This window comes from Macaca nemestrina, chromosome 12, assembly GCF_043159975.1.
Source record: "Macaca nemestrina isolate mMacNem1 chromosome 12, mMacNem.hap1, whole genome shotgun sequence".
Classification (NCBI taxonomy): domain Eukaryota; kingdom Metazoa; phylum Chordata; class Mammalia; order Primates; family Cercopithecidae; genus Macaca; species Macaca nemestrina.
Window position 1 is genome coordinate 73,560,991 of NC_092136.1, and position 13,671 is coordinate 73,574,661.

The following is a 13,671-nucleotide window of genomic DNA, read 5'->3' on the forward strand; positions in this document are numbered from 1 at the left end:
TTGAACTGGAAACTCTTGACTAACATTAAATAACACCTTCAAACAGATTTTTAAATCTACATTTTATCTATTTTTTCCAGTTGTTGGAGGAAGATTGTCCAAATTACCTCATCTGTCATTTCTAGAAGTAGAAGTCTTTCCACCATACAACACTGCACTATATAGTATGGCTTTATTATGCTTAACTTACATGTACTCCACTATATGTATTTAGCCCTGCCTCCTAAATATTAAAATTGTATTTTGTGCATGTGCTCTATTATATATGGCGCATTACTACATATGTTAACATATTCTCATATATTACTATATAAGGATAGATACTTGAAATCATGTATCTTGTAGTTCTTGGACAATTTAAGGGTTTACAAGGGTGATTTTAAAATTTTATACCATTTTTATTATTTATTGACTTTGGAATCTAACTCCTAAGTAAGACAAGACTCCACTATACCAGAAATGTTCTCGCATGGAAGTTACCTATTTGGGATACTACAGAACATGTTTTTATTCTGAGTAGGAGCTTAAATAAGATAATATCTAGGTTTCTGTCAACTGAGATTCCATAGTTTTGTGCTTAATTTAACGTATACCCGTATACCAGATAAAAGATTCATAGCTTGATGTTTCATGCATATTTTGGAATGGCGAAAATACTACCAACAGGAGAACCCTGCCCATCAGCATGAAAACTACCAAGAAAGGAAACAATAATATGCTTTTTCTTTTTCAATAAAGCCCAATTTTCATATTCTTCTGAAATTAGGCTACAATTATGGTCTGACTGCATTTCTCAGACGTTAAATATCTCTATATGTATATGTCATCTTTATATGTTACGGAAATAATCTAAGGGAAAAAGTTATATGCAAAATGATGCTCTCAGCATTATTCAAAATAGCTTTTAAAAATCAGAATAAGACATCCAGCAAAAAGGAAATGGTTAAATATGATATATTTACCAAGTGAAATACTATGCTGTCAATAAAATTATAATTATGTTCTACATGATAAAAATTACATATATAAATTCAAAAGACAAACTGAGAAAAAACATTTGTAATACACGATAAATCAATCAAAGGCTTATTTCTTTAGCATTAAAACAGGAGAAAAGATTAATAACTTGATAGAAAAGCTAGCAAAAGAAATGAAAACAGTTCATAGAAAAGGAAATACTGGTATCTTTTAAGTATATGAAAATATACAACTTCACTTATAAGAAAAATGGAAATTAAAGCTAAAATAAAATATGGTTTTTATTTTTCACAATGGCAAAGACAAATATTTGATACTGCATTGTAGAGTCAAGAATTTGAGAAAGCAGGCACTTTTATATATTGCTGGTAGAAGAATACATTGGTGCACACTCTCTGTAATGCAATTTGGCAATATCTGTAAAAAAAAAAAAAAAAAAAATTTTTTTTTTTGAGGCAGGGTCCCACTCTGTCACCCAGGCTGGAGTGCAGTGGTGCCATCACAGCTCACTGCAGCCTCAACCTCCCGGGCTCAAGCAAGCCTCCCACCTAAGCCTCCCAAGTAGCTGGAACTATAGGCATATGCCACCATGCCCAGCTAATTTTATTTACTTTTTGTAGAGACGAGGTCTCCCTACTTTGCCTAGGCTGGTCTCAAACTCCAGGGCTCAAGCAATCCTCCTGCCCTGGCCTCCCAAAATGCTGGGATTACAGGCATGAGCCACCACACCCAGCCTCCCACAGTTATCTTCATTTAAGTGAAAAACAAAATGATATTTTAACTGAACAAGAAAATCAAACAAAACCTTAGTATTCCTAGATATGCTTTGGTTACTTTGAGGAAAGGAAGGGAGGAGAATGGAATCAGAGAGGTGGACATGGGAATTTAAATTCTAATATCTTTCTTTTAAAAGATGTGATTCAAAGTTAGCAAAATATATGATTTAACAGAATGGGAGCTATCATTTTCTGTCTTTTTAAAAAGAAGATAGAGATCAATTTGCTAGTAAGTCTTCATGGCTTTTTTTTCCTGATTTTCTTACAAAGCAAACATCCTTATGTAAAACTTTTATATCTACATTTCTATGAGAGTTTCTAGGATCCCCTCCACAACTCCATTCCTAATTACATGCTGCAGCCAGATTAATCAGCCAAGAATCAGCAATAGAGTTCAATTCTCATTACATCAAATGTAAAAATTAGAAAGGCTGGGGTCAGATCCCAAAGGGCAGAGGAGTTTGAAACCTTCTTGGATTCAAATAGCCCCCTCTCTCTACACTTCTCTGAGCCTGGGTTTGTGTGTAGGCTTTAAAAAATGGAAATAACTACCTCAAACAATCTGGGAGAATTAAGAGACTTTCTACATGAAAGTATCTAGTAAGTACTATGTCTGGTACCTGATCACTCATAAAATCTAGTTTTCCTTCACCTATACTTACTCACCATAGCACAATACACACGCTACACTTAAGAAATCTCTTTATTGTTTCTGCATGCTTCCTGCTCAGTTTCATTTCCCTGATCAGTGCCATTTTCCATTTTATTATTCTACCGTGTCCACTTTAAATTTTCTGCCCCCATATCTGTTATCTATTCGTATCCTACTTACCCTTCAAGTCCCAGCTCAAATTCTACCTCTTATAAAAAATCTTCCTGACTTTGAACTCCTATTGCCCTTAAAAGCCAATGTCAGACAGTTGACCACTTAATTTTTGTTTATATTTTAAATTTTACTTTAATTATTACGAATTATATTAACACATTTCTCTTATTTAAAAAATACTAATAACACAGATAAAGCTACAGACATCGTTGACCATTACTCTCATTCCCAGACCCTATCTTTAGAGGTGCTGCTTATAGTTTGTAATACATTCTTCTAGACCTTTACTACACATCTACATACCTGTAAAATACAGTTTTGCTTTAACTCTTTTTTTATATATATGGCATCATATTGTACATGTTGTTCTATAACTTGCTTATTTCACATATATCTTGCACAGAGGGGCAAATACTGCATGATTTCACTTATATGAGGTATCTAAAATAGTCAAATTCATAGAATCAAAGAGTGGAATGGTGGTTGCCAGATGCTGGGAGGGAAGGAGGAATGGAGAGTTGTTATGCAAGGGGCATAAAGTTGTAGATGAATACATTCTAGAGATATGCTATGCAGCACTGTACCCACAGTTAACCATACCGTATTGAATACTGGAAAATCTGTTAAGAGGGTACATCTCATGTTAAGTATTCTTACTACGATAAAATAAAATTTAAAAAATATATAAACTTATATACCTATGTATCTATATCTCTATATCTATATATCTTGGAGGTCCTTTTAATACATATAGAACCATGCTATTCTTTTCACTCCAGAGTGTTCCAGTTTATGTTACCATTTCTTTATTCATGGACATTTAGGTTTTTTCCTCATTTTTACTTATATAAATAATGAAATATTTCAGAGAGAAATGATGTGAAAAAATTCTGAAGCAGAAACACAACATAAAACCACTACTTACATTAAAGAGGTTTCTAACAAGGTAGACATTAAAATGTCTTTGAATCAGAGATATATGGTATTTTTCATTTACCATATTATAGTCTTCATACTCTTTAAGGCATTAAATATGGCCATTTCCATTGTTTTGTTTGGTAAGATACACTGCTCATTAAATGATTTGGTGTAAAAGATCCTATGAGGATTGGCAACACTATCTCACTGCCTTCCTGCCTATTCTTCACCAACATAGATCATTTTCTCCATTAACTCCCGACACTAGAGGGCAGCAGCCTCAGTACTAATTAGTAGTAATGCAGCTCGCAGTTGACTAATGAAAACAATACTCCTTCAGTAAAATCTGCACTAAATTACTAATGAACTTTTTATGTTGAGGGAAAATATTTCTTAAAAACCAAATAGACATAAATTAGGTAAAGACAGGTTTCTCCACGAAACAAACCAATCGTGCTGTCTCTCCAAAAGGAAGGATGAAAGAAATCTGATTTAGATTATCCAGGGATTATCATTGAAATACAAGCTAATGTAACCAGGTGTGGTGGCTTGTGCCTGTAGTCCCAGCCACTTGGGAAACTGAGGTGGAAGGATCACTTGAGCCCAGGAAGCTGCAGTGAGCTATGATCACACTGCATTCTAGCCTAGGTGACAGGGTGAGACCCTGTTTCTCTACAAAACAATACAAAACAAAAACCCTGAGCTAATGAAATATAATAAGATGTATATTCTTTTGTTAATTCACTGTGTTTCACAAGTAAAGCCTGGAAGAATCAAATGATGACAAATTCCTTTTTATTAGATTCTCCACATTCTTTCTGATTTTTTTAAATAAGAGGAGAGGAACAGATAGGAATAATACTTTAAAAAAAAATTTTTTTTTTTTGAGATGGAGTCTCGCTCTGTCACCCAGGCTGGAGTGCAGTGGCGCGATCTCAGCTCACTACAGCCTCCGCCTCCCAGGTTCCAGTAATTCTCCTGCCTCAGCCTCCTAGGTAGCTGGGATTACAGGCAAGTGCCACTACGCCTGGCTAATTTTTTGTATTTTTAACAGAGATGGGGTTTCACCATGTTGGCCAGGCTGGTCTCGAACTCCTGACCTCAGGTGATGTGCCTGCCTCAGCCTCCCAAAGTGCTAGGATTACAGGCGTGAGCCACTGCGCCCGGCCAGGAAAATAATTTTAGATCAAAGACATATCCAAATAGGTTTTCTAATGGCCTTGTAGAAAACTTGAAGGAACTTAATAAACAGATTTTATGAAAGAAAAAAAACCCCAAAAAACAAAAAAAAACAGGGCAAAGAAGTCCCCCAAATAACAAACAGAAGTAGCTAGTCTACCTATTTTGAAAACTGTCAGGTGAGACATGAAGGGCTTTCAAATATAAATCACTCCTTTTCAGATATATCTATGGAAAAGTTACTACATTATGTAGTTTTTCCACACCATCTTCTTTCAGTAAGCAATCTACATTTAAGGTTTCTCCATCTTTTCACAGCTTGATAGCTCATCTCTTTTCGTGGCTTGACAGCTGATTTGTTTTAATCACTGAATAATATTTGATATGCAACAGTTTGCTTATTCATTCACCTATTGAAGGACATCTTAGCTGTTTTCAGTTTCAAGTACATTTTTAATTTGAAGAAATAAAAGTATAAAGACTTTCGGTTCAAGATGAAAGACTTAAACACTTGTCTCCCCTCCCTGAGAACTTATTACAGTGATAGTAAAGGAACAAAAGGACTAAACCTACAATGTAAAAAGAACTGGAGGAAGGGGTCAGTGGGTACTGAGGAGTAGATGCAATTGCCACGGACAAAAAGTAGCATGAAACAAAGCGCAATAAGCCCAAACCCAAAATAACTTGATAACATGCACATTTTGTTCTATAATCAAAATGAAATCTCATCTTCAACATGGATGAACCATGAAGGCATTATGCTAAGTGAAATAAGCTAGTCATAGAAAGACAAATACTGTATGATGCCACTTACATGAGGTACGTAGAGTAGTCAAATTCATAGAAACAGAAAGCAAAATGGTGGCTGCTAGAGGCTTAGGGGACGAAGAAATGGGGAGTTATTTGATGGGTACAGAAATTCAGTTTAGCATGATGAAAAAGCTCTGGAGACCTGTTTTTCTTTCCTTAAGATCCATCAATTAGTTGTTCAAAATGATGCACCATTTTAGTTGGCTTCATTTTTAGACCACAACTTAACTTACTCAGCTTTGTCTTTCCTTGCTTATTCGGGTCCTTCATTCTTTCCTTCCCTCCCTCCCTTCCTACTTTCTTCCTGTCTTCCTCCTCCCTCCCTCCTTCCCCTCCTTCGGTAACTGCTTTTTCTTTTCTTCTTTTTTTTTCTAATGTTGTTGACCAGAAATAACACGCCATCTTCACCATATTACTAACATCTTCCAGCTTTTTACTATTTATGGCATAGATGCTGAATTCTTTTTTAAGACATATTTCTGGAACCCCAGTGTGGATCAGTACACTGTTATCATCTAGGATTTCTTTACATTGGATTTCTGGGGAAGTTACTCCATGTCAACTTCCTCATATTTCCTATTTCCTTTTGCTATGTTTCCTCAACTTTAACTTCTATATTTTCTATTGCATTTGGCAGGGGTGGTGTGTCAATGTTTTTTTCTTAATTTCCAAGAGCTCATTATTGTTTCCTGTTCCTTTTTCATAGCATATTTCCTTATTTGATGGAATAATTGTCTTATTTAATCAAAAAACATTAAGTTCTTGTGTTCCCTGACTTAACTCAGTTTTTTTCCTGTATCCATTGCTTTACTTATTTTGCATGCAGCTTATTTCCTTTTTATGGTTTGATCGTTAGTTAGCTTTAACATCAATAGATTTTTAGCCACTGGTACCCAACATTCTGTTTTCTGTTTCTGTGTATTTGACTACGCTAGGTACCTTATATAAGCTGGTATGGGTTTTCTCTGTTTTCACATATAAAGTATGTTTTCTGCCAGTCTCCCATTAAACAAAATGGCCAATTGGAAGCTCTGTTAGTTACACTTATTGTCCTGCAAACTTTGCTAGCATTAATTATATTGTTTAAACTTTCGAAATGACTAATGCTAATAGCATAACTATCAAAATTCAGGAGACATAGAGAATAGTGAGTGAATTCCCATTTTTCACAGCACAGGGATATATCTGACAGATAATATCTAAAGCTTTAAAATACATCAAGAAATAGCGGTTCTAGTCTATTACTTGGTCTTTTCATGGTAACCACAAAAATAACTAAAAAGAAACTTAAAATGACCTATAAGCAAACTGAGGAAAAGAAGGGGCAGTTAGGATCATTGTTTTCCATTGTTTTCCCTTCTGTACTATTTTTTAAAATCATAAGCATGTATTTCTTCAAAAAAAAATAAATTGCAAATAAAATGATGAAAACAGGAGAAAATGTAGGAAATTTGGAAGTAAAAAGAAAAAATGAATTTGAATTCTAAAAATAAAAATTCAAATATTCATTTATATGTACTAAATTTCTTGGACAGAAGGAGAACACTGTTGCCAAGGAGACCAAAGCAACTGTTCAGCTCTTTAAAAAAAAATCCATGGCAATTTATTCTGCATGATATTACATCCTCCTCCAGCTTTATAAAAGCCAATAAAATGGTTTTAATGAGGGCCTTGAAACTTAGCTTATGTTGTCACTAACATGAATTAAACATTTGCTTTATGGAGTCTACCACAGTGATAAGAATACAGTAAAAGTGAGATGACCTAAGTTTGAGTCCCAATTTTACCACTTAAAAGCCATATCTCCTTGAGCAAGTCACTTTTCTTTTATGAGCTTAAGTTTCTTTACTTGTAAAAATGGGGATAACTACTACCTGCCTAACACACTGTTGCCATGAATAGCAAACGAGACTTAGAGCATTTTACCAAAGTTGAAACACTACAGAAATAAATTCAAGGAATAAGGACTAGCATTTCCCAAAAGTAATAAAGCCATATGTATATGTTCTGCACTCTTCATTGATTAAATGCCAAATTCAGTATTAGAAAAATGTGAACAAAAAATGTTATATAAACTAGTATTATAAAAATTGGATTGAACTAGGTGGCAGATCCAATGGCCCATCTAAGCTCCGTAACTGGATAATGTCCACAATTTCTTTGGGTCTCCATACAATGACCCTGGAGTAGACCACCTTTGTCGAGGAATGTCGTGGGTGTATTTCCCATCACATAAGGATGATTTAAAAGGAAATTCACTCATCACCTTTTCTACCTGGGCTACATTACGAGGCACAGAAAATCATGCGAGTGACACTGAAAAAAACTTCTACCATTAGACTAATGTTTGAATCACTGGCCTAGATTGAAGTATTTTATTTCCATTTTCAGGCTTTTTATAAGCCTGTGCTACCTTGAACTTTACATGATACTCTTTCTCAACACAGACCTACATTCTGAAACCAGAGTGCTCTACTTGCTATTTCTTAAAATGCCATGGCCAATTCCTGCCTCCACATCGCTGTCGATATATAGGAAGTTCAACACCTTTGTGGCAGCTGCTATAGCAGGCTGAGCAGCTCTGCCCTATGTCCCAGCTCTATTCCCCATCCAGCCACTGATCCATCCACTTTGCCAGTGCCTAACATCTTACATATAGGACTGCTTTTAAAAAGAAAATTAACAATGCATAAAGAACAGGACATATTATATTGAGAGAACCTGGCTTCTGGGCCAGCACAACTTATCTATAATTTGACAGAATGTATGAAAGTACTGAAAAAAAGAACTAGGAAGGAGGTGAGTGACTTAGCCCTAGAGGATAGAAGGAGAGACCACTGTAGTAGAGTCATCTGTTCACTGCCTGGAGGAGAAATGCCTTGATCTAGGACTTTTGGGTTCTAGTGGTAAGATAGTCCCATTGTGGAGATGTGTGCATTTACTTATTACAGGTTGATGCTGTTAAATGTTTGTGTCATATATCTGACTCCCTGTGATTTGATTTCATGACCACTAAAAATCTTCTTTTGACTTCTCCTATGGTGCATCTAGAAAATGCCCTGAATAGAAACAAATCTACTTAGCTATTACATCTGTACCATACATTAATAAAACATTCTGAATTCAGACATCAGTTTCTGTGACATTGAGCACAGTGAGTCCATCCTGAGACAAGGTAGGCTAACAAATTAGGCTGAAGGCTCAGGAACTGGAAGGTCACATTCTGGACTTGTAAATTTACCAACAGAAAGCCACCCCATAGAAACTACGTGGAGTACCCCAAACTGCCCCAATAAACAGCCCATCTTGTTGCATTGTTTTCTTTTTAACACTTACATGCACACCTGTGTGTATTTAAGCCCTTCAAAACATACTAAAGCCCTTCTATGACCTGGTCTTTACATATCCTTCCAAAATTTTCTATGTACCCTGAGCAACAGCAGAAATAAAAGTTCTTAATACACACATTAAAATTTATCTTTATGCTTGTCATAGTTCTCCTTATGTTAGCAAGTCTAATTTTAACTAATTCTGAAAGTTCAAGCACAAATAACATTTTTTTCATAAAGACTTTTCAAATACACCAACCGAGACTAAGATTAGTAATTTTAGTGACCAACGCAAGTAACACATTGACCTCTAATCAATTTATAACTGATTATATGCCTCATCTGAGTCATGAATAATTGGTGGCAGTTGGTTCCTTTTTTAATTAAATAGGTATTCATCAGGTGTTAAACTCAGTCTCTCTCTGTTAAAAGACTACCCATGTCATCAATGTATAATGTAAGAAATGCTGAGTCTGATCTTTACATTTCTGCACTCTAAATTTCAGTGCCCTGAGACATAGTCTAGCTTCTCTATAGTATCAATCTACAGTAGATATGATTTCTCCATTAAATATATTCTCTCCTATTAAGAAAGGATCAATGAAGAAATTTATTATATTTATTAACAAATTACTTAAATCTATTCCTCTGTTAAGGATACTTATTACTTGCCTCTATTATTTATGCTTTTCCTTCCCTTCTATGTTCTTTAACGATACGATCCATATCTATTTCATCTTTCTGTCTCTCACAGGTTTCAGCCAATGCCTTATATTCAGAGGCACTTTAAATACAAATTAAGAATTTATCTTCCACTTTTGATGAATTTTTATCTTCATTATTTTTATTTTATGTTGTTTTGCTTTATTTATTTTTGAGATGGAATCTCACTCTGTCACCCAGGCTAGAGTACAGTGGAACAATCTCAGCTCACTGCAACCTCCGCTTCCCGGGTTCAAGTGATTCTCTGGCCTCAGCCTTCGAGTAGCTGGGACTACAGGCATGTGCCACTTCGCCTGGGTAATTTTTTTTTTTTTTTTTTTTTTAGTAGAGACAGGGTTTCACTATGTTGGTCAGGCTGGTCTTGAACTCCTGACCTCAGATGATCTGCCCACCTTGGCCTCCCAGAGTGCATTACAAGTGTGAGCCACTGTGCCCAACCTCTCTTCATTCTTTTTCAGGGGCTGGGTGAGGTGGTTCACACCTATAATCCCAACACTTTGGGAGGCTGAGGTGGGAGAATCCCTTGAGGCCCAGAGTTCAAGACAAGCCTGGGCAACACAGTGCGACCCCATTTCTTTAAAAAAAAAAAAATTTATTTTTTTAATTAGCTGGGCATGGTGGCATGTGCCTATAGTCCCAGCTACTCAGCAGGCTAAGGCAAAAAGATCACTTGAGCCCAGGAGTTCAAGGCTGCAGTGGGTGCAGTGAGCTACGATTGTGCTACTGCACTCCAGCCTGGACAACATGGAGAGACCCTGTTTAAAAAAAAAAAAAAAAATCAATCAGGAGACTCATTAGGAAAAGTATAGTTAGAACTGGCACCTAAAGAAAACAAAGTTTTGCTACTCCAAGTGTGGTCCACAGACCAGCAGCATTAGTATCACCTGGAAATTCATTCTTAGGCAGAATCCGAGGCCCCACCCCACACCTCCTGAATCAGAATCTGTATTTCAAGATCCCCAGGTGATCTGTAAGCACATTAAGGTTTGAGAAGCATTAGACTGTAGAGAAAGAATTATTCGTCCGATATACATATGACCAATTAACACCAAATACCTCATTGTAACTGCTTATTTGTTGGTCTTCCTCATCTGCTGAGGCTTGTTGAGGGCAGGAACCCTTTCTATTTTCCTCACAAGTATTTCCTGGGTCTAACAAGACCTAAAACACACACTCGACATTCAATATTTTTTTGCTGAATGAATGAATGAACAAAGTAAAAACAAAACTTTCAGAAAGAGAAGCCTTAAGGAAATTCATTTGTACAACATGATGTCACATAATACCATACAAATTCCTTAATTCAGTGTCATTAATTCCATTTTAAATGTGCTGCCTTCTCTACTTCAACAAAGGCATTTTATGCACTTGACAAAGCAAAAGCTTGGATTATCTTCCTTTGTTGGAGCCACCAGGGACCTCTTTTACAAGTAAGATAGCTGCATTTTAATTCTGATTGTCACAAATCCATCCCAAATGCCCGCATAAGGTTTAATTACCGCAACAATTTGGAGGTGGGGGCGGAGCGTGGGTGGGGAGGTGTTGGTAGAGAAGTAAGGGTTAAGGCAAAAACAATCCTGTATTAAGAGTACCATATGAAACCTGGAAAACACGATTCCTTGAACAGATTAATTCCAGAAAATAGCTGCCAGCAGGAGAAAGAAGAGGTAAGCGCCTTGCCTTTCCCAAGAGCAAAAGGTGATACTAGAAAATACCAAGGATAGAAGACCAGCGACTACCTAGCGACAGAAGGAGGAAACACACCAGACCAGAACTAAAGCAGATAGCGGTTAGAAACGCCCAGTAAGGGTGCCAGAAACCACTTTCAGGTTTGTGGAGAAGGAAGTCAAGGGAGAAAAAGGGAAAGGAAATCGTTGTTTAGGGTATAACCTACAATTTTTTTTTTTTTTTTTTTTTTTTTTGGAAGAAAGAGGGAAGACAGCACTTGAAGGGAAAGAGGGTAAAGAAGAGGAAGGGAGGTTACAATTGAGAGCACCGCAGAAGGAAGCGATGCAGATGTTTGGCTCTGGCGGACCGAAGGAGGAACCCCATGCATAGGTGGGTGGCAACGCCCTGCTCCGCTGCCCCCCGCCCGGTGTCCCGAGCCATCTCCTCTGCAGCCCGTGGGGCGCTGGGTGGGCATAGGAAAGAGCAGACTATGTGGGGGAGGCGACGGCGGATGCTGGGCTGACCAGGTACCCACCTTATCCCAGCGGAGCCACTGCCCGATGGCCGTGTCCAGCTGAGGATCCCCGGTGTGGTAGGGGGCGTGGAGCAGGTTGGAGTTCAGATCCCCCTCTGTGTTTTCAGCCATGGCGACCAGACAGGTGTACGTGCCGGGGGCCGGCGAAGACACTGAGTTGGGGTGGGGGGTGGCCTGGGGTTCGCTCACCAGGGTCCGGGCGTCCCCACCTCACTGAAGGGCATTGGAGACCAATCGCAGGGTGTTTGTAACAGCTCCTGCTGCGGCGTCAGGGAACCGGGAGAGAGGGGGCTTATGGCCGCCTGCTCCCCAGCGGACCAGGTCGGGGTCTCTGGGCGAAGTGACTGAGGCGGTCGCGCCGCGAGAGAACAACAACAGTCCCAGATGTCTGGGTCCTGGCCCCGCCACCGCCGCCGCCGCCGCCGCCGCCCGCACCGCCTACGGCCCCGCCCCGCGCCTTAGGCCCCGCCCCTTCCCGCCTCTGCTAATTTAAGTCCGCGAAGCCCTAAACTGGAGTCCGGGAGCGCGCTCCCCACGACTCTGAAGTAGCATGGGTTTACAGCCCGTCCGGGTGGTGAGGCAGTAGTGCACGGTTATTTTTATTTTTTAATTTGCCATGGGTCTCCTTTCCTCGATCTGCTCTCACGGCTAGCACTAGGAAGCTGCCTTCGCGCTTGCCCTGCAGATCCCAGCGCGCGCGCAGACCCCCAATTTCTCTTGGGGGCACGCGCCGGTTGTGGGAGGAGGGGCTGTGCGAGCTGTCCGCGCACTGCTTCACGGGAGCTGTAGTTCTTTCCTTTGAGCTCAGCGGAGACCGCCGCCGAGACTACGACTCCCAGCAGCTCCGAGCCCTCCCTTTCCTCAAAAGAAAAAGATCTGCTTCGAGGTAGTTCCCTACGGACGCCCTATCCCTATTAGTTATGCTGCGGTATGTGGCCCTGGCATTAAATTAAACAAGGAATGACATAGTAAGGGGGCAAAGTGGTATTCGTTTAGTGCTGTGCAGTTTACGAGTCTCATTCTATCGCTTCAATCCCTCAGTAAGGTAGGGGGCGTCGTCCTTTCCCGTTTCACACACAAAGAAGAGACTCCCTGAGACAGTCCTCTCCTAAGAGGCCGAGTTCGTGAGCGGTCAAACTAGGGTTCGAGTCTCATTTCAGATTCCCTCGGCTGGCAGTTATTTTATTAGGTCGGTGCAAAAATAACTGCGGTTTTTGCCATTAAAAATAATAGCATTAAAAGTAATGGCAAAAACGGCAATGACTTTTGTACCAACCTAAAACTCTGCTGCTACAGTAAACTAGGAGGTAGGGCGAACAAGATTACTGTAAAATAGATGAGGAAGTTGTTGAGGGAAGATGGGTCGACATTTAACCTTGATATAAGAATGTATAAGCATCACAAGATACCAAGAGCAATGGTAATGGGAATACTGAGGAAGAGGAAATTGGTTCACTCAAATTGAAATAGTCTTCCGTTACTTCTTAGCCGCCTCTCCTATGGAATGCTCACCTAACTTGAGGTCTGGGAAACGCTGAGAAGTGCTGACCTGTCAGCCACCTAGCTACTCCTCCATTTCTTGGTCTGGCCTTCTTAGAATGGCTATGATTTTGACCAAGTATATTACAACTCTTTCCCTAGTCAGCTTTTTTGTGAGGAGGGTATGATAATATTTACATCATGGCTGTACAGTAACTTAATAAATGGCATTAGTCTGCGTTTCACAGATAAAAGACATAATAAGTTCAAAGTATTACTTTATTTCCTTTAACGTGCCATTTAAACTACCAAGGTACAAAAGGATTGTGGTTCCAGTTTCTGAAAAACATGCCATAGTCGGGAGTTGCAGTTTTTGCTAAGTGATTGTTTCCTTTGTGGAGTCAGCAGGACTCTTGTTCTTTTAATTACACAAGGCCTGGGAAACAATCA

At 38.9% G+C, this 13,671-nt stretch overlaps 1 protein-coding gene and 1 long non-coding RNA gene across 5 annotated transcripts in view; one reads left to right on the plus strand and one right to left on the minus strand.

Moving 5' to 3' along the window:
• LOC105468739 (phosphoglucomutase 2 like 1) overlaps nt 1-12,158 on the minus strand; it is a 58,733-nt gene extending 46,575 nt beyond the window's left edge. Inside the window, exon 1 of the mRNA XM_011719059.3 lies at nt 11,743-12,158. Coding sequence (XP_011717361.1) covers nt 11,743-11,853 — 111 coding nt within the window. The 5' untranslated portion in view covers nt 11,854-12,158. The remainder of the gene's footprint in view (nt 1-11,742) is intronic.
• The window catches only part of LOC105468738 (uncharacterized), a 77,328-nt gene continuing 74,769 nt past the window's right edge, over nt 11,113-13,671 (plus strand). Inside the window, exons 1-2 of one of the 4 annotated variants that reach the window (XR_003015212.2) lie at nt 11,113-11,206; nt 11,467-11,597. This is a non-coding gene — a long non-coding RNA (uncharacterized lncRNA). Of the gene's footprint in view, nt 11,207-11,252; nt 11,598-13,671 lie in introns of those variants that run through there. The other 3 variants (XR_003015211.2, XR_011610926.1, XR_011610925.1) reach the window with 3 other exon arrangements.